We start from the raw sequence: 21,466 nt of genomic DNA, 5'->3' as shown, positions 1-21,466 counted from the left end.
TCCAGCATTAGGAGACAAAAACTTAGGCACTATAATATGCCTTGGACCACAGATTACTGACCATAAAACAAAAATCACATAGAATCCAAATTTTCATTTGCACAAATATATTCATTATAATGGGAAAGTCGTTTTAAAGTATCATTGAATGTGCCAAGTCTGGTTATTTCTTGCCATGTATTTGATAAATTTTGTATTTTTCCTATCAGACCCAGTGTACTTCTCATGATGTACCAGCTGCCATGGCTGTGGCAAATAGTGTAGGACCACACAGAAGACACAAAGGAGGCTCATAACACTTTCTGGAAATTCGATACAAAGTCTACACCAACTTTGTCACCACTACTTCCTCTGCAGCCTTTGCATTATTTATAAAACAGGGAGGGAGCTTCTTTTGGAATAAAAGATAAAGTTTTTAATCATGCATATTAGTGCATGACTTTGTTGTTGAACTTTAACTGTGTACAAACATTGTACAAAGTTTCATCAAAACAAATCAACTTTGTGGCTGTGCAAGGGATGGCTTGCTACAAATGTTTTCCTTAGAAGATTGTTGTACTTGCATGCTCAATAAGTGTTGACCTCCATCAAAAGTAGGAACCATTTTAATCTGTGCGCACCTACTTCTGTTGCTTCTCCTTGTTGAAATTCATTTCTGCATGTTGTTTTTCCTGAGGCTTCGAGGGACTAATGCTGTTTCCATCTTCCAGTAGAGCATAAGAACTACGTCTTAGACTAAACTTACGTTCGCTTCTACAGAGTTAGTAGATTGTGATGAATCTGTACAAAGATACAGAAGTTAGAAAATAGTTCCATAGTTATGCAAGCAGTCGCATTTCATTTCTGTTATGGTAGGTAGGAAAAGTGCTGAGAAATCAGATGTAACTAACACCACTATTAACAATTGACACTTTGCACTACTCTAACATTCTGCTCTGTAAATGAGTGAGTAAACTCTTCTGGTTGACAGTTATGTCACAGAGCAATTTGTTTGGAATCAACGGCATCTTGGGATGCTTTTATACCCTGCATAAGTGTGGTAGTTATTTTTGAGTCATGTCAGTCTTGAATTGAAACTTATTGTATGTACATACAACAATGCCAGTACAGAAACATTTACCAAAAGTAAACATAGATGAGGTTTTGTACACCCAAACATGTTGCTTCATTAATTCATTTATGTAAGTAAACAAATTTTAAGACTCGTAGCTGTCCCTGAAAATACTTTTAGTATTTCTGAAACAGTCATGGTCAATTAATAATCATATCGCTTTAAATTGTTGCTGTCTCCGTCTTTTTTACTAGAAATACGGTAAAAATCTTGGATGTGATATGTGTAGAGAGAAGTGGCTTTCTGTGTAACAACTCTTTGATCATCTCAAAATTGTTAACTCAATCCGAAAAAAGACAGGAATGATTCCAATAAGAGCACAGTGATGTGATATCAAACAAAGTAAATTTAGTGTTTTCAAGGGATATCCCCTTTATTCCCTAACTAGAGATTTAATTATTTGTTATTATTTATTTATTTTAAAGTTTTATGTCAGTTGGCTTACATTTTTCTTCCAGGAGTCAGAAAGACAACCTCAAGCAACTGGAAGCTCAAGAGGAGCAAAGACTTCTTAGAGGCCAGAAAGAATATCTTGATTTGGAGATACGGAAATTTAGAAGAAAAAAATTCCTTCTATTCCAGAGCCTTGAAAGGGAGCTTCTTCAAGAGGTGATAATATTGACCCTGCTGGTTTACAGAATCTTTATTCAAATTACAGTACTGAGATGATGCACTATTATCAGTTTTGCAGAGGGTGGGAAGTTGCTAGATCAGTTCGTATTGTCTGTTGTTAATACTTACTCATAGAAACTTACACTGATTAAAATATGTGTAGTGTGAATCTGATCACGTTTTAAGTTTCACAAGCAGTCTTAATTACAGTAGCATTTGAGTGGAATGGATTGTGACCAGAAGAGCATACACAGATTGTAATCACATCTGTTCAGGTTAACATGGATCACTATTATTGAGATCTGTGGTGTTTAAGGAGATGCACACTCTGGGAAATGGTGTAAGAGTGGAAGTGGAAATTTTAAGATGCTACTGCAATTCTCTGTGGATTGCAGTTCCCCCCAGGATGTCATATATTAACAGTGCAGCTGCAGTATTAGTTGCTTAATTTTGTTCACTATAATGATCTGTTTTCATATTTTTAAGTATTTTAGGGTATACAGCATGGCACTGTTTTGCTGAATAGATAGAAAAAGTCAAACTGCACATCCCAAGTAATGACAGTAGATGTTTGACCCACATTATGAAAAATTCCATCCATTCTATACAGTAATGGCTTCATGTCAGTGTCTTATGATTTGTGTCAGTGTAAGTTCTATCATTGTGTAGAAGATGAATTTACAGTACCTTCAGTAGTATAACAATCAAGATTTTTTTAAAAAAAAATATTTATTTATTTTTCCCTCTTCCACAAAACTCGTGGCACTTAAATCTATTTATTTCCCTTTTAATTTTACATGTCCATGTGCGAGGACCTGGCTGCACTTCGCTGCACCGCTCAGCATTGGTTCCGCAGCCATCCGTGATGGAGGTACCCATTGTTGATCCCGCCAAGTGAGAGATTAGTTTTGTAATTCGGTTTTTGCATGTGAAAGGGAATCCACCCATTGATATTATCATCAGTTCACACAAGTGTATGGTGACAAGTTTGTCCATTCAACACATCTGAAAATAGTGCAGGAATTAAGTGCCAGTTGGAAGGATGTCTGCAGTGAAGAACAGAGTGGAAGACCTTTAGTTTCAGAGGCAGTTATCGAGCTCATTCAACGCGAAGTGCTTCAAAACAGAATGATCACTGTCTGTGAAATTGTTGCTTGGACTCCTGGGAGTTCTTATGGTACAGTTGAAAGAGCTTTGATGGGAAATTGGGATATCACAAGTATTGCACTCAGTGGGTACCGCGTATGCTGACAGCAGAAAACAAGGAGTAATGCTTGCACTATGCTCGCCAGTTTCTTCAAAAGTGCCAATAAAATAAGGAAGGATTGTTGGACTCCATTGTTAAGGGATATTAAATGTAGACGTTTCATTTTAATTCCGAAATGATAGAAAAATTCAAACAGTCGTGTCACTCTGGCTCATTAGTCACAAAGAAGTTCAAAAAATCTCCTTCTGCTGGCAAAGTAATAGCCACTGTTTTGGGATCGATTTTATGGAACCTGGGACACAAATCAAATCTGACAGTTATTGCAAAACACTTTGAAAATTCGGGCAAGCTATCCAGAACTGCCGGAGAAGATGACTGACAGAAGGTGTAATGCTGCTTCACTATAATGCCGAACCTCATGTCTCCTGTCGAACCGAGGAACTTTTGTCAAACTTTGGTTGGACTGTCAAGCTCCACCCACTTTACAGTCTGGACGTTGCACCTAGTGATTATCACTTGTTCCCCACGTTAAACGAACACTTAGGTGGCCAGCGTTTCCGGAATGATGATGAAATCAAAGAAGAGGGGAAGTGTTTGCTCAGTGGGTTCACGGTGGAGCTCTACGGCATGCAGATACAAAAATTGGAGCACCATTGTGTAGAACAAGAAGGCAATTATGTAGTAAAAAGAATGAAGTCTCTTCTTTTTAATGACATAAATTTCTGTGAGAAGAAACAATGTTTCCTATTCGTGCAAATGAAGGGAACCTTACTTCTGGATAAACCCTGGGGAGCTGATGTCACTTTGTTTGTAGGAGACGGAGTATGGAGTATGTGGGGAAAGTGATGCACAATACACCAAGAGGCCTTAAGTGATACCGTGGTATTTGTAATAACACTTATTTACCAGGTTGAGTTTACAGAGTTATAAAAGTGTCTCAGTGCATCGTGCGGGTGGTCGGGCATAAGCACAAGGTACGAAGGTGTAATATGTCCTTTCGGCAAGTTGTGACAGTGGTGCTGCACGTCTGAGCTGTGTGCAGACGGGCAGGTGCTGCTCACACTGAACATTTCTGTCGTCTAGTGTGGCCTTGACATCTCAGCGCTCTCATACACAGTCCATGACGTGCTTAAGTGCAGACAGCCAGCAGTGTGGTAGATGTTAGTTGTCGTGAAGAATATGCCCTGGTCATCCACAATGGATCAACAAAAATTGCAGATATTCACAAGTTGGCCAGGAGGCTGCATGAACACACACTACCTGGATGGTGTGGAGGTAACAACTTTTTCCATCTGCAGACCATTCTAATCCTCATATGCGATGTTTCAGTAGGCAGTAATGGCAGGCCACAGTTGTAGTTTGCATCGGATTGGCTGTGTCTGTGTTCAAATCAGCAAGTGGGTAGCAGGCAGATCATAATCAATCAGCTTCTCGTGGTTTCAATGAAACTCTTTAGTCCGTTGTTCTCTCCAGTTCTAGCAACACACACAAAAAATTAACGTGAGTGAATGGGTATTTAGACTCCAAAAGTCTCATTATTTAAAAAGCTGAGCTTGCACCTATGAAACAGTCTCTCTGGGTGCACTATTGAATTTGCCCTCGTATATTGGTCTCTTCCGTGCTCTTTGCTTCACTTTGGTAGTTCAGTAATTATTTTGGTGTCACTGGGATTGGGTCTTTTGGCAAGATTTGACTATTGCAGAGGTGCTCTGGCACTTGAAGTTACAGAATGTTACTTCATACTACACTGTTATGTAACATTTTGCCAATTGTGCTTCTGCTCCCTTTGCTTAGATTTTGTGTGCCTGGTGCTCTGCCTTGTGCTACATCAACAGTAAGCCGCATTGATGTTCACACTGACTCAAAGCTGGTCCCCTTGACTCTGATCTCTGCCAGGTAGAGTTTTATAAAATTTAGTAATGTAAATCAAAATTATTCTCCAGCATAACAATGCAGTTGTCTGCTTGTTTGAGTCCTTTATGTATTATTACACGTATCTTAAGATGCTCGTTGCTGAATAAAGTTAATTATTTGGACTTCTTAATGATTTTGATCGAAGACTTTGAAAGAATAGTTTGAATGTTCTCTGTTGGCAACAATGTCACAAGTGATGGTATCTTACTGGATGAATCAAAAAACCAAACAAAACTTTTATCTGTCCATTTAAATAATTTTATCAAACAAAACTTTAGGAGATGATTCAGATTGTTTTTTCACCTGGTCTATGCGTCTGGATTTCATTTTCTTCATAATTTGCCATATGATAACAAGTGGATACTGGGATGATTCTTACTGGTAGCCAAAGACTGACACCTTTCTAATAGATTGCCCATTATTAAGTTGTGCAAAATTAAATACTTAAGTTATTAACATCATCATAGCTGCAGTGAAAGTTGTTTACAGTTTGCCATTTTATAATTCAAATTTTTGACGTTTCTAAATTTTCTTTTAAAAAAGGTAGCAGAAATCTTTGAGCATGACGTTGTTGCAACCTACTTTTTTGTGAGTTACAGAAATTTATAATTAGAATTTGTGCCATAGTGTATTAAGTATGAAAGCCAAACAGTTGGTTTACTGATGTCTTGTATGCTTTGTCTTTTTCCAGGAGTTAAGTAAGAGACAGCAACAACTGGAGCAAGCTCACGCAATGCTTCTTCGGCACCACGAGAAAACGCAGGAATTGGAGTACAGGCAGCAAAGAGCTGTGCATCAACTTCGTGAGGATCAGATCATGAGGCAGCATGCATCAGAACTGCAGAACCAACAGGACTATATGGAGCGTGCTGAACGGGAGCTACGTAAGAAGCATGCATTAGAGCTGAAGCAGCAGCCGAAGAGCCTCAAGGTGGGCCACTTTGGTATTAGGAATATGTGGTATGTGAAGCTAATTCTGCAAAATGTTGACATTGGTGTCTGTTTATTAAACAGTAATTGGGTGGTTGTATTATTTGAAATCAACATTTTTTCACTTGCCAAAATGTTCTAGCTCACTAAAAGTTTATTCTTCAATCATTATATAGTGGCAATAGATTTACTAAAATTTTATTTGAACAAGAATAACCAATGATTGAAACTATAATATAATATGGATATATAAAAAATATACTCACCAAGCAGTGGCAGGAGAAAACACACACAAAGTATATGGAAATGTGCAAGCTTTTGGAGTCAGTGGCTTCTAATGGCAGAAGGCCTGAAGGTAAAGAAAGAAGAATGAAAGCAAAGGACTGGTGAGGTCTAGGAAGTGGAGAGTGTTATGGAAAAAACACCGAAAACCTCAGGTCGGGAGAGGCTTACTGAATGGGATGAGAAGGGAAGTACTGATTGTTGGTGCTTGCTTCAGGCAAAGTTCGATAACCTAAGAACTTAAGAGTGGAAGGTGGGTAGTAATCAAGACACAGAGTACTGAAAAAACATCATGCAAGAGTTAGTAAGTGCAAAAAGCTAAGTACATTATATATGGTAGACACGTGAGAGAGTGGGGAAAAATAGGCGGGTTAGAAAATTAAGATATAGAAAAGTAAAATGGAATGAAGAAAAAGAATAGGTATCAAAAATAAACACTGGGACCAATAAAAATTATCATAAATCTAGAGCAGGTGGGTGGCGAGAACCAATCACATGGTGGTACATGCACCAAGGTCACAGCTGCCATGTCTTGTGACAGGATATTGTGTGTTGCCTTTATATACCCTTTGTATATGATCATTCACCGTAACACAACTTGTTGCTACTCATAACATTGTAGAAGGTGAAATAGTGCTTACACAGGAGCTGGTACCCAGCATTTCATTTCACAGGTGATTCTCCATTTGATAGCATATGTTCCGCCAGTTGCAAGTCTGGTATAGGTGATGTCAGAAGGGTGCAATGGTCTTTTACTGCAGTAATTGTCACAGGTGTAGGAGCCATAGGGTAGGGAAATAGATGCAGGAGACAACATGGGGTCTGATGAGGGTATTGCTGAAATTTGAGGGGGGAGGGGGCCAAAACTATTCTAGATGTGTTGGGCAAAATGTCAAGACAGAATGGTGGACCTATTTTCAGTGCATGAGTTTAGGAAGTCCTAGCCTTGTGGAAGTAACTGATAAATACGTTCAGTACCTGGGTAGTACTGAGTGACGAATTGTGTGTTCCTAAATTGTTTTTTGGAAGGATCAGCAATACCAGTATTGGATGCGGTGACCCTGGAGATCTCTTTTGAACTAGGTTGTTGGCATACTTTAGGTACAGTAGATGCTGAGCTGAGAATGGTGAAGCACTGCTGTAAAGTGCCTGCATCTGAAGTAAAATGTTTGACTCCAATGTGAAGGCTTGCTTCAAATTCCAAGGCTATATAGGAGGGAATATTTGACATGAAAAGGATGGCAACTGTGAAAGTGTGAGTACTGGTACTTGTTTGTAGGTTTAACATGGATAGAAATGTGTATCTTAGCCTCAGTAAGGATGAAGTCAACACCAAGAAAAATAGCATGACATTCAGAAATGACCATGTGAAATTTAATGGAGAATACATTTAGTGTGTCCAAAAATTTCATTTTTATTTGGACATAAAAATCTATTGAATGCATATCTATTCATGATTCAAACCTCATGTCATATAAGGTATTCTTGGATGTTACTTTTTGCTCATGTTTTGTTGCAAATATTGTCATCTAGTCATGTAAACATGAATTTGGAAAAAAATGATTTCTTCTCCCACATTCTGTAATAGTTTTAAATTTAACACACAAAGATAAGTCTTGCTAGAGGATGTTACTTTTCCCAACAGATGTCATACTCTTATTTTTAGGTTCAGAGTACTTCTTACACATCAGTATCTAAAAGTCAGTGACAATTAACAATTCTATATATATATATATATATATATATATATATATATATATATATATATATATATATATATATATATATATATATATATATATCCCCCCCCCCCCTTGCACGAAGTACATCTCCACCCTCTTAGTTGCAGAAGTTATCAAAAGCATGTTGGTAATGCTAGGTTTAAATGAATATACATTTCAGCAACCAGTGTTCACTGTTGCAGTTTTAAAAGGCATATATTTGCTTTCAGACCAGAAGGCATCATTATATTTCCATAATGCAACAGAAATATTTCCATATCGACAAGAAGAAGAAATAGTTAAGATATACTTTGAACAAATAATTACACTTAGATTGGGTTTAACTCTCTTAAGACAGAAGCCGAACAAGGACAAAAATACCGAACACCAGTTAGACAATTATGATTTACAGGTAAACAAAAATGATGTAAAGAACAGTATAAATAAGAAAACTGTCTTAACACAAACAAAAAAGGTGATATGCTAAATAAATGTCTTAAAAGTTCAAAAAATGGTTCAAATGACTCTGAGTACTGTGGGACTTAACATCTTAGGTCATCAGTTCCCCAGAACTTAGAACTACTTAATCCTAACTAACCTAAGGACATCACACACATCCATGCCCGAGGCAGGATTCGAATCTGCGATCGTAGCAGTACCGCAGTTCCGGACTGCAGCGCCTAGAACCGCACGGCCACCGCGGCCGGCTCTTAAAGTTCAGGAATTATTAGAAATCTTGTTTGTACTTAAAAGATTAAACCTTGCAATCCATTCTACATAAAGCCATACTCTATATAAGTATCTATAAAGCCATTGGTACAAACTAAAATTAGTTAAATGTTAGTGAATTGCAGTTGAGACATCTGATAGTTGTTACAAAAAACCTTTAGTAGTTGTTAAAAATCCAGTGGAACCATACAATTGGTACTAGACACGTGTACTTTCAGTAAAATAATTGAACCAGGAAGGGACAGGCTATTCTTAATAGAAGAATGTCATTGAAGTTCGCATGGACAATGTACATAAGCACAATGGATTTAAGAGTAGGATATTGGCAAATGGCACTACACAACAAATTGAGAAAATATACAACATTTCTATTCAAAGACCAGTCGTATCAGTTCCAAGTACAACCCTTTGGTATACATATTTCTGTGTCTATTCATAAGAGCATTGGATAAGGCGACAGGCAATGGGTTAAGGGATAAAGTGTCATTATAATGGATGACACAGTTATGGCACCCACACCACGGAAGGAATACCTCAAAACTTCAGACGAATTTTTTTTCATATGAAGTTTCCAAAATCTTAGCTAGGAATGATAGCATTTTACAGAAAATTCCTTCCAAATGTAGTGCTTAATGGACCTAATTCAATGAAACTATTGAAACAAAACACAGCACTGGGATATACATTGCAAAGAAGAATTCAACAATATAAAAGAAACTTTGGCAAACTCAACATTGAAACTGAAACTCCGCTGCAGAGTGAAAATCTCATTCTGGAAACTAAACATTACTAGGTCTCCCAAATTTCACTTTACCTTTCCATTTAGCAATGATTAAATACATACATACACACATACATACATACATGATTTGGGATGTCACATTTTTTAGGAATATAAGACAGACAATACAATAGAACACAGGCTGATAACTTTAGCTTGTAGTATGCTTACATATCATGAATGCAATTAACTATAACAAAAAAACTTTGTAATATGAGTGTTGAGGAATTTTGGTACCTATTAGCAAGAAACGAAACTACACCTTTCAAAAGCCTGAATAACCACTTTTTGCTACGAGACCTGCCAAGAAGAGAGGTAATGAGGTCCTGGAAGGTACTGACAGGGTGTGGAGACACGCCAATTACAGTGCCATGTGGCTTGCTGCATTAGAGTTCTCAATTGAGGATCAGTGGTGCAAACAGCCCTATCAGTGTAGTAACACAGATTCTTGATTATGTTTAAATTGGAGGAATTTAATGGCCAGTGGAGTATGGTTAACTCATCCCGATACTCTGCAAACCACACACGTGCACTGCGAGCTGTGACATGTTGTGTTGTCCTGCTGGTGAGAGGACATCATGCCGAGGAAGAACAAACAGTATGTAGGGGTAGACAAGGTGCCAAAGGATAAATGCATACATTTGTTGTGCCTTTCTGGATAACGAGACCGCCCTTCATCCTGGACACTTCCAGTGATTGTTACAGAGTGTTTGCTTTCAGATGGTTCATGCTGTACATGCCAGTGGCCATTTGTGTGATTTAGCGTACGACATGATTCATCTGAAAAGGACACCTAGTGTCACTTAGTGGACATCCAATTCCAATATTAGCATTCAAATTCCAGCCTTTATTGCCGATGTACAGCAGTCAGCATGGGTGCGTAAACCAGGAGCCTGCTGTGGGTGTCTGTACACATTGTTCTCTGAATGGTCCTTGAGGAAACACTGTTGGTAGCCCCTTGTTTCATCTGGATGGTCAGTTGCTTTACAGGTACTCTAAAGTTGCATGTCTGTCTGCCCTACACAATTCCCCAGCCATCGTTTACCTCTGTCATCTATGGTCTGTGGTGCAGAGTAGTTGTCTCGGGTGCCACTTTTGGATAGCACCATTTTGCCATGCACCATATACTTCAACCATACAATTAGTCATTTGTGAAATGTTTCCAACTTTGACCCAAAAGCCAGTGAACATGTCCTTCTGGACGCCAGATAAATCACTCTATTTCTACATTACTATAACGACTGCACTGTTTTCCATGTCTCCCCAACATGCTTTATGTACGCTCCACAGCTAATGCTGCTACCTGCCATCTCTGAGTGGTTGTTGCATATTGATGTCAGACACAGGCTGTGAAACATAAATGTGACTGGACTGCACAGATTGTAGTGCATTAACATTTCTATTGAAAAGCAATCTACGAGATAGTAGACTCAAAAGATTGGCTGTTTTTCTATAGGTGTCTAGATTTTTTATTACATATATGAGGACAAGATGACATAGTGCCAGGTGCACTATCTTAATTACCTACGGGCCTCAGTCAAATCTAGATGTAAAAGAAAGGGGAAACTGCACTTTATTTTTCAAAGGTTAATAAATATGGAAAAGATGAGAATTTTGTTACAGCAGAGAAAGAAAACAAAGGTACGACATACATTTAAGGGTTCATATTGATAACTTGCAACAGAATAGTACAGACACCTGTGACCAATGGAGATTGTACAGGAGTATCATATTCCACAGCCAATGGCCTTGCCACAGTGGTAACACTGGTTCCCATCAGATCACGAAAGTTTAGTGCTGTTGGGCTGGGCTAGCACTTGGATGGGTGACCATCTGGTCTACTGAGCACTGTTGGCTTCCGGGTGCACTCAGCCCTTGTGAGGCAAACTGAGTAGCTACTTGATTAACAAGTTGCGGCTCCAGTCTCATAAACTGGGAGAGCAGTGTGCTGACCACATGCCCCTCCGTGTCTGCATCCAGTGATGCCTGTGAACTGAGGATGACACGACGGTGGTCAGTACTGTTGGGCCTTCCAAGGCCTGTTCTGCCGGAGTTAAGATCATATTCCTTGAAAAGAGCAATGCTGAGAAATGAGTGCTATGTATACAACAAGTATAAAATCAGTAACTTGGTAGTGACACATTGAATGTTACCATGTTTGATTGGTAATTGATTTGATTTGTTTTAACACAACTACTTATGTACTAAGTGCCCAATATCTTTGGTATCTTCCGCATCATGCTTTTGGTCCAAAAAAAATGTCATGCATATGAATAAGTACCGAATTATTACTTGAGAAATATGAGTAACCAAGTAAAGAAATTATTAAAATCTTTCGAGACTTTTTTTAAAGTATAAACAATGGCAGTATGCACAGTGCTGTATCCCATTATTCTGAGCAAGCTACGGGAGTTATCAGCAGTGACTTCTATGGTCCAGTATCCAGAGGTCTTCTTTTTCCACTCTGTGGCCTGGCTTTTAGCACTGCCAAAAGCAAAACCATAAGCATTTTTTTCCCAGTCTCGAAGTCTTGCCTTTTGCTGTGGCGCTTTATTAAGTCTTTCCTGGAATGCTCCCATAATCTGTCTTTGCCTGACCTGTGTGTTGTCGTTTGTGCTCCCACAAACTTGTCAATAAGTGCTCCTCAGTAGTGTAACTATGATCGTTCACATCTGCCTTGACTACAAATGAAAAGTACACTAAGACTTCAGAAATATGTAAACACAAGTTCCAATAAGTGATTACAACAGTTGATAAGAAGTAACTTAGCTACCAACCTGTGTAACATCTTTTGATACTGAGCAGTGGTTACAGGGGTACAAGGACTTCTCGTTCACCCTGTATATACACTAAAAAGAGACGACCAATTGTGTGCTGATTAAATTAAGAGGCCATTACTTTAAAGATGTTGGTAACCTAAGAACCTATTGTTTGACAACGGAACACAGTTTGTGGCCAAGCAGTTTTAAGAATGTCTAGCATGGGAAAACAAAACCTTAATTACATTTTAATTTCTTGATACCCTCCCCAAAGCAGTCTGGCCTAGTGGTTAGCGTTGCCGCCTCTGGATCACAGGGTACCGGGTTCAAATCTCGGCCAGGTTGGGGATTTTCTCTACCCGGGGACTGGGTGTTTGTGTTGTCTTCATCATCATCATCTTCTTCTTCATCAACAACAACTGTGACTGTGGCTAAATTGGACTGAGTAAAAAAAATTGAATTGTGTAAAAAATTGTTACTTTGTACGGGCACTGATTGTGCAGTTGAGTGGCCCACAAACCAAATGTCACCACCAAAGCAGTCCCCATACCAGAACTAGACAGGTTATGACGAGCATATTTTGTAAACAGACATTCGAGGTGGGCGGAACTAGTAGTAGAACTTGGAAAGGTATTAAATGAGCTACCACAATCCATCCCTAAAGTTTCTCGAGTGGAAATAGAGGGAGGACAAGTAGAAGAAGAACAAATTATGAGATGGATTGAATGGCCAGAAGAGACTGCCAATATTCAACCAGTACTGTACAATAATGTCAAGGAATTGCTAACAAGAGAGACAGGCAAAAGGAAGAAGATATGGTAGAGACAGACCCCAGTACAAGACAAGATAGAAGTTTCAGTTTTAGTTAAAAATTGTAAGAAATACTTAAAAGTTGAGAAAGCCAAACACAGTTCTATCCATTGTATGAGAGAAGGCTTTCTGGTAACTGAAATGCCACACCCAAAACCTATAGTATTAACTGAATCAGGGACAGGGATAGATAATGCCATGTTTAACATTAAACATTTAACACCATTCTTAACTAAACGAGGAAATAATAAGCAATAAGAATAACATTCTTCTAAATTCTTCATATAAGAAGTGTATTCCAAAACTTTGACAACTTATAGGGCTCTTGAAGAAAGGGATACAGTTTAATAAAAAAAAAAGGGGATTATAATTATTTATACAGGGCATTACAAAAAGGTACGGCCAAACTTTCAGGAAACATTCCTCACACACAAAGAAAGAAAATATGTTATGTGGACATGTGTCTGGAACCACTTACTTTCCATGTTAGAGCTCATTTTATTACTTCTCTTCAAATCACATTAATCATGGAATGGAAACACACAGCAACAGAACGTACCAGCGTGACTTCAAACTCTTTGTTACAGGAAATGTTCAAAATGTCCTCCATTAGAAAGGATACATGCATCCACCCTCCGTCACATGAAATCCCTGATGCAGCCCTGGAGAATGGCGTATTGTATCATAGCCGTCCACAAAACGAGCATGAAGAGTCTCTACATTTGACCGGGGTTGCGTAGACAACAGCTTTCAAATGCCCCCATAAATGAAAGTCAAGAAGGTTGAGGTCAGGAGAACGTGGAGGCCATGGAATTGGTCAACCTCTACCAGTCCATCGGTCACCGAATCTGTTGTTCAGAAGCGTACGAACACTTCGACTGAAATGTGCAGGAGCTCCATCGTGCATGAACCACATGTTTTGTCGTACTTGTAAAGGCACTTTTTCTAGCAGCACAGGTAGGGTATCCCGTATGAAATCATGATAACGTGCTCCATTGAGCATAGGTGGAAGAACATGGGGCCCAATCAAGACATCACCAACAATGCCTGTCCAAACGTTCACAGAAAATCTGTGTTGATGATGTGGTTGCACAATTGCGTGCGGATTGTTGTCAGCCCACACATGTTGATTGTGAAAATTTACAATTTGATCATGTTGGAATGAAGCCTCAACCGTAAAGAGAACATTTGCACTGAAATCAGGATTGACACATTATTGGATGAACCATTCACAGAAATGTACCTGTGGAGACCAATCAGCTGCTGATAATGCCTGCTCATGCTGTACATGGTACGGAAACAACTGGTTCTCCCGTAGTACTCTCCATACAGTGACGTGGTCAACGTTACCTTGTACAGCAGCAACTTCTCTGACGCTGACATTAGGGTTATCGTCAACTGCACGAAGAATTGTCTTCGTCATTCTAGGTCTTCCCCAGTCGCGAGTCATAGGCTGGAATGCTCCGTGCTCCCTAAGACGCCGATCAGTTGCTTCGAACGTCTTCCTGTCGAGACACCTTCGTTCTGGAAATCTATCTCAATACAAACGTACTGCGCCACTGCTATTGCCCCGTGCTAATCCATACATCAAATGGGCATCTGCTAACTCGGCATTTGTAAACATTGCACTGACTGCAAAACCACATTCGTGATGAAACTAACCTGTTGATGCTACATACTGATGTGCTTGATGCTAGTACTGTAGAGCAACGAGTCGCATGTCAACACAAGCACTGAAGTCAACATCACCTTCCTTCAATTGAGCCAACTGGCAGTGAATCGAGGAAGTACAGTACATACTGGCGAAATTAAAATGAGCTCTAACATGGAAATTAAGCATTTCCGGACATATGTCCAAATAACATCTTTTCTTTAATTTGTGTGTGAGGAATGTTTCCTGAAAGTTTGGCCGTACCTTTTTGTAACACCCTGTATATGATTTAAATAGTATTTTGCTAGTGAGTGCCCAGACAAAAGGGCGATGTTTAATATATAGTTATTGTGCTGTGTTCGTTGATGTTGAGATTCATAAAAAATCTTTAATATTCAATGTTATACTCGGCAGTGAACCAGTCAATTTTATTTTAAATTTTTCTAAAAGGGATATTCCTACTTATATGGTGCCCGCGTCACTTAGGGCATCACTTCCGCGCATAGAGACGGAGCAGTAGGGAAGAGTGGAGGGGATAAGGGCTGCACATGCGAGGTGGCAGAGAGCAGACAAACAAAATCAGTGTTGGTGCGGAAAACGATCAGATTTATTTGCCTTTGGTACATGGTATTATAGGTTCAAAACTGTGAGGTAATAATACATTTTAAAGAAAATTTCAAACTGTCATCTACTGGAAAGAAATCTCACTTTACATCTTCGAGGTTGTGTGACCTGTTCCACAGCAATCATGTCTGTGTGATGTTGGAACAGCTGACGCAGCTATGTGAAGACAAGTAAAATTTTTCTCAAAGCGGCAATTGTCTAATGACAAGATATATGAAAGATTGCAATAATTGCCATTTCTTGCCATTTGGACTGTGTTATAAGTAGAAATTTAATACACAACAAAATAAACTTCAAATTCAAACTGCAGGCATTGTATTTGTTTGACAACTGCTTCTACGGCATATAATTTTTTTTTTTTTTTTTAAGTGTATAATGCGCATATGTGGATGTGTTTCACTGCAGTTCAATATAAATCACTGTGTTAAAGAAAGAAAAATAAAATACTGCTAGCAGAGACTATTGTAAAAATTGTCAGTATGTTATGTTTTTTAGTGTCAAAAGGCATTATGAGTTTAAAGTAATTTGTTCAACATTACAGTGGGAGAATGTGTTTATGATTCATTGAACAAACAAACAATAAACCATCTTCTGTGAATAACTCAATGGAATGCTGACGGATAACGTTGAAAACCACTAATATCTTGACAGGTAACCCTCCCTTCCATTTTAAGGCATTTTCCAATTTGTACCTTGAAAATGACAGGAATATGTTTGTGGAAATGCTGGAGTTTTTGATGAATTTATCTAGCCGCATTCTCAAAAGTAATTGATCATACAGTGCACTGGGAAAAGCTTACCTTCTCCTCAGGCAATATGTTGAACATTATAATCTGAATACGTCACAGGCTACATATTAATAATCAGTGAAAGCTAGGAAGTCCTTGTCTGCTATGTATGCAATTCATATGGTGCAGAAACATTTTTAAACCATGAATCTTTAAAACCAAGAAAGATTGTTACTTTGTTTCAAAGTCTGTCGCAATACCATCTTCAATCCTAGTCCATGTCGGAACTATTTGATTGTAAATGTAGGATGACATGTTCAAGGCTTTAATACAGCTCCATCTCCCTGTCAAAGACTTCTTTCTGAAACTTTTCAGAGTGGCCACGTTGAAGGGAATGCTGTATGTTGCTTCATGTACAAGCGTTTGTGTCTGTTATTTTCAAAGTGGTGGGCTGCCCCCCCCCCTCCCCCTGCATGTAGTGTGTAGCCTGTGTGCAAATGGATCCCATCGGATTACAGTCACAGTGATTTGAAGGTAAATACAAAACTGTGTGACCACATTCACATGCAAGAAATTGAAATTTGTACATTTTGTCACGTGACTTCTACAAATTAACAAGCTGCAAGAGTGCAGCCTGAGTCTGGCTTATCTGGTCGGGTATATGATGATGTAAATAAAATAGAAAGAAACTTCCACATGGGAAAAATATATTAAAAACAAAGATTCCAAGACTTACCAAGCAGAAAAGCGCCGGTAGATAGGCACAATAAATAAAACACACAAACACACACACAGAATTTTGAGCTTTCGCAACCGGCGGCTGCTTTGTCAGGAAAGAGGGAAGGAAAAGGAAAGATAAAAGGATGTGGGTTTCAAGGGAGAGGGTAAGGAGTCATTCCAATCCCGGGAGCGGAAAGACTTACCTTAGGGGGGAAAAAAGGACAGGTGTACACTCGCGCGCGCACGCACGCACGCACACACACACACACACACACACACACACACCACACACACACACACACACACATGTCCATCCGCACATACACAGACACAAGCAGACATTTGTAAAGGCAAAGAGAGAAAGAAACTTCCACATGGGAAAAATATATTAAAAACAAAGATTCCAAGACTTACCAAGAGGGAAAGTGCCGGCAGACAGGCACAATGAACAAAAAGCGCCGGCAGACAGGCACAATGAACAAAACACACGAACACACACACAGAATTACTAGCTTTCGCAACCGATGGTTGCTTCTTCAGGAAAGAGGGAAGGAGAGGGAAAGACGAAAGGATGTGGGTTTTAAGGGAGAGGGTAAGGAGTCATTCCAATCCTGGGAGCGCAAAGACTTCCCTTAGGGGGGAAAAAAGGACAGGTGTACACTTGCACACACACGCATATCCATCCGCACATACACAGACACAAGCAGACATATTTAAAGGCAAAGAGTAAGGGCAGAGATGTCAGTCGAGGCGGAAGTGCAGAGGCAAAGAAGTTGTTGAAAGACAGGTGAGGTAATAGCGGCAGCAACTTGAAATTAGCGGAGCTTGAGGCCTGGCGGATATCGAGAAGAGAGGATAAACTGAAGGGCGAGTTCCCATCTCCGGAGTTCGGATAGGTTTGGTGTTGATGGGAAGTATCCAGATAACTCGGATGGTGTAACACTGTGCCAAGATGTGCTGGCCGTGCACCAAGGCATGTTTAGCCACAGGGTGATCCTCATTACCAACAAACACTGTCTGCCTATGTCCATTCATGCGAATGGACAGTTTGTTGCTGGTCATTCCCACATAGAAAGCGTCACAGTGCAGGCAGGTCAGTTGGTAAATCATGTGGGTGCTTTCACACGTGGCTCTCCCTTTGATCGTGTACATCTTCCGGGTTACAGGACTGGAGTAGGTGGTGGTGGGAGGGTGCATAGGACAGGTTTTACACCGGGGGCGGTTGCAAGGGCAGTAACCAGAGGGTAGGGAAGGTGGTTTGGGGATTTCATAGGGATGAACCAAGAGGTTACGAAGGTTAGGTGGACGGCGGAAAGACACTCTTGGTGGAGTGGGGAGGATTTCATGAAGGATGGATCTCATTTCGGGGCAGGATTTTAGGAAGTTGTATCCCTGCTGGAGAGCCACATTCAAGGTCTGATCCAGTCCCGGGATCATGTGCAGCCCTTCTCTCCAAACTGGAGTCCTTCACATTACCACCACTACTTGCAGTCCGTTCATGTACACCTCGGTCGCAGCTTCGGTCTGGACCTTTTTGCATGGTCCTAAGGACTCCATTAACATCGCCACTCTTCACTGTCACTTCCTCTCGATTCTTAACGTGTTCTGGGACTCTGAAGTGGTTTACACCGACGGCTCAGTGGCTGATGGTCACGTAGGCTTCGCATATTTTCATGGAGGACATAATGAGCAGCACTCCTTGCCAGTTGGCTGCAGTGTTTCACTGCATAGCTGGCGGCCATATCTCATGCCCTTGAGTACACCCACTTATGGCCTGGCGAGTCATTTCTCCTGTGTACTGACTCATTGAGCAGCCTATAAGCTATCGACCAGTGCTACCCTCACCACCCTCTGGTAGTGTCTATTCAGCAGTCCATGTGTGCCATGGAACAGTCCCACTGTTCCGTGCTGTTTGTGTGGACCCCAGGAGACATCGGAATCCCCGGCAACGAACTTGCTGACATACTGGTCAAATAGATGATGTGGGAACCGCTTCGAAGCTGACCTGCGTTCTGTCTTAAACTGCAGGGTTTTCCGGCTTTAGGAGTCAGAATGGCATAACAGCACTCACAACAAACTGTGTGTCATTAAGGAGACTATGAATGTGTGGAAGTGTTCCATGCAGGCCTCTCGCAGAGAATCAGTTGTCCTGTGCCGGCTCCGCATTGGCCATACGTGGCTAATGTATGGTTACCTACTCCATCGCGAGGATGCACCTCAGTGTCACTGTGGCTCCCAAATGACAGTCATCTACCTCCTGCTGGACATCTCACTTTTAACCGCTCTGCGGCAGACTGTAACTTTCTCAGAACCCTGTATTCGGTGTTGGGTGACGGTGCCTCCACAGCACCTTCAGTTTTATGTTCTTTCCGTGAAAGTAGGTTTTATACTTCTAAGGAGGTTTTACTGCATGAACAGCCACGGCGTGCCAAACTGCACGTGTGTACAGATGTGCTGTCCAGGGCTCAGTCTCCACCCGCCACTACTCGGCTTTCCTCAGTCTTCCGCGGCACTCATCGGCACGGCGCGACATTAGACTAGCTGTGCGATGCGACATCTTTTCATCCGGCATATGGTGCGTTAGTTGATTCGTAGTGGCAGCCGTGTTTATTCCTCACTATTTGTTAGCAACTCGTAGGAAGTTTATAAGTACCGTATGGTGGTTGTTGCAATGGAACATACGCTCACAAAGAGGTGGGGTAGTGACACAATGCCACGAACCTTCAGGGCTGAATGGGAATTGCAATATTTTTTCGTAGAGAAGGATGAAAATTCTCAATGTCTATTATGCAGTCTCATACTCGCTGGGCACCGCAAATTTGCAATAGAACAGCATTATAACACCACACACAAAGAACTTAATGATTTGTTGGGGATGATAGATCGAACAAGTTGGTGGAATTAAGAAGACATAGTGTTATGCAGCGAGACGGACCGAACGTGAGTACCCCTTACAAATCTTTGTGTTTCTGATGTTTGTATTTCTACATATTTGTTAGAATTCACTTTTTTTTAATTTTTTTTTACCGAACATAGTGACCTGTCTTTAAGAGCAAGCTACAAAATAGTGCTCAAAATTGCAAGAGCGAATAAGTCTTTCAGTGATGGTGATTTCATCAAGGAATGTGTTGTTGAGGCGGTGGAACTCTTGACGCCACTGGAAGTAAAGTAGTTTAGTGAAATTAATCTTTCCAGACAGACAATAGCTCGCCGCATAGCTGGTATGGCAGAGGATGTCTACAGGCAGTTAATTGATAGTGCCTGCAAGTTTATTGCATTCTCAATTGCTTTGGACGGGTCAACCGACATTTCAGACACAGCACATCTAGCAATTTATGTTTGTGGAGTCGACACAAATTTGCACACGCTGGAAGAACTGTTAGAGGTTGTACCAATGAAAGACATAACGAGGGGTATCGACTTGCTAAAAGCAGTTGATGAGGCAGCTGAAGTCGTTGGCCTGAATTGGAAAATTTAGTTTGTCACCACAGATGGAGCACCAGCAATGCAAGAGGCTCAAAATGGGCTTGTAGCATTGTAGCATAAAAAACTAGGATGATTGACAGAAGATTTGTACGGAATTAGTTGTTTTGTACACCAAGAAGCTCTTTGTGCTAAATTTGCAAATTTGGAGCATGTGATAAACTTGGTAGTCACCATAGTAAATTTTTTGAATTCACATGGCTTAGTACACCATCAGTTTCAACAGTTTCTCATGGAACTGAACGAAGAGTATGGAGATGTTATTTACTACTGCGAAATATTTTTGTTAAGTCAAGGGGCGTGCCTCGAAAGATTTTTCAATTTAAGACTCGCTATTGTCGAGTTCCTGAAGGAAAAAGGAAAGGCAGAGCCAAAATTAGAAGATCCAAAATGGATTGCAGACCTCACCTTTTTAGTTGATCTGACTGCACACTTGAACGCTCTCAATAAGACTTTTGCAAGGTGAGAAGCAGCTTATTTCTGATCTGATGCAAAAAGTGGATGCATTTAATAAGAAACTCTCATTGTGGAAGGAACAACCCGTGACAAAGAATACCGCCCATTTCCGTACACTCTCTAAACTCAGAGAAAACACATCTTCTGGCAAATTCGTTTCTGTGTTGGAGGAACTACAAGCACAGTTTTCTAAACGTTTTGAGGACACTGCCAGTCTGACATCTGTTTTTGAACTATTTTCTGGACCCTTTGCTGTTTCAGTTGAAAGTGCTCCAGTGCATTTGCAAATGGAATTGATCGATCTGCAGTGCAACTCCCGTTAAAAAAATTATGTAAAAACTGTCCAAGAATTTTACAAAGATTTTCCTCGCGAAGAGTTCCCCGTCTCCTCAATGAGGCTGCAAAAGTTATATCAATGCTTGAATCGACATGTGTGCGAAAGGTTTTTTTCTACTATGAAACTAAATAAGTCACGATTACGTGGCAATCTGAGTGACAAAAATATGAGAAACTGTCTGCGCTTGTCGGAGTGCCGTCGGTTTGTGCCGGATATGAACTTTATTATGTCTACAGCGATCCAAAAATAAATGAATGGTGATAATTTTGTTGAATTTGTTATATTTTTTGTTGAGAATTGTAGGTATTGCAAATTATGTACAGTAGTTCCAGATAATAAAATTTGCTTGTTTCGCATGTAGTTGGAATCACGTATTCCACATCATACTGCATGCTGTAGACTACTTTTACATCCGTTTCTATATCTCAGCTTAAATATTGTAAGGATTTTACGAGTGATGATGTGAGAAGCACGATATTGTTGGTGTAATGCAGTTTCAAACACAGCGTTATTGTCATTTTTCTGTAGGTGTACCCACAGACAACAAAGATCCAGTATTGCTCAACATGATGTGTTGTACAGAACTTAATATTATCAAATGTTGTAATATG

The 21,466-nt window shown here is 40.1% G+C and overlaps 1 protein-coding gene across 5 annotated transcripts in view; it reads left to right on the top strand.

Annotated features, from left to right (window-relative positions):
- The window catches only part of LOC126285303 (serine/threonine-protein kinase Tao), a 175,861-nt gene that overhangs the window by 120,200 nt on the left and 34,195 nt on the right, over positions 1-21,466 (top strand). For all 5 annotated transcript variants that reach the window (XM_049984596.1, XM_049984598.1, XM_049984595.1 and 2 more), the window contains 2 exons: positions 1,570-1,720; positions 5,536-5,775. In XM_049984596.1, coding sequence (XP_049840553.1) covers positions 1,570-1,720; positions 5,536-5,775 — 391 coding nt within the window. The remainder of the gene's footprint in view (positions 1-1,569; positions 1,721-5,535; positions 5,776-21,466) is intronic.

The sequence above is a fragment of the Schistocerca gregaria genome, chromosome 8 (genome assembly GCF_023897955.1).
Source record: "Schistocerca gregaria isolate iqSchGreg1 chromosome 8, iqSchGreg1.2, whole genome shotgun sequence".
NCBI lineage: Eukaryota > Metazoa > Arthropoda > Insecta > Orthoptera > Acrididae > Schistocerca > Schistocerca gregaria.
The sequence above is the reverse complement of the archived record's forward strand: the minus strand, read 5'-3'. Positions and strand labels throughout refer to the sequence as shown.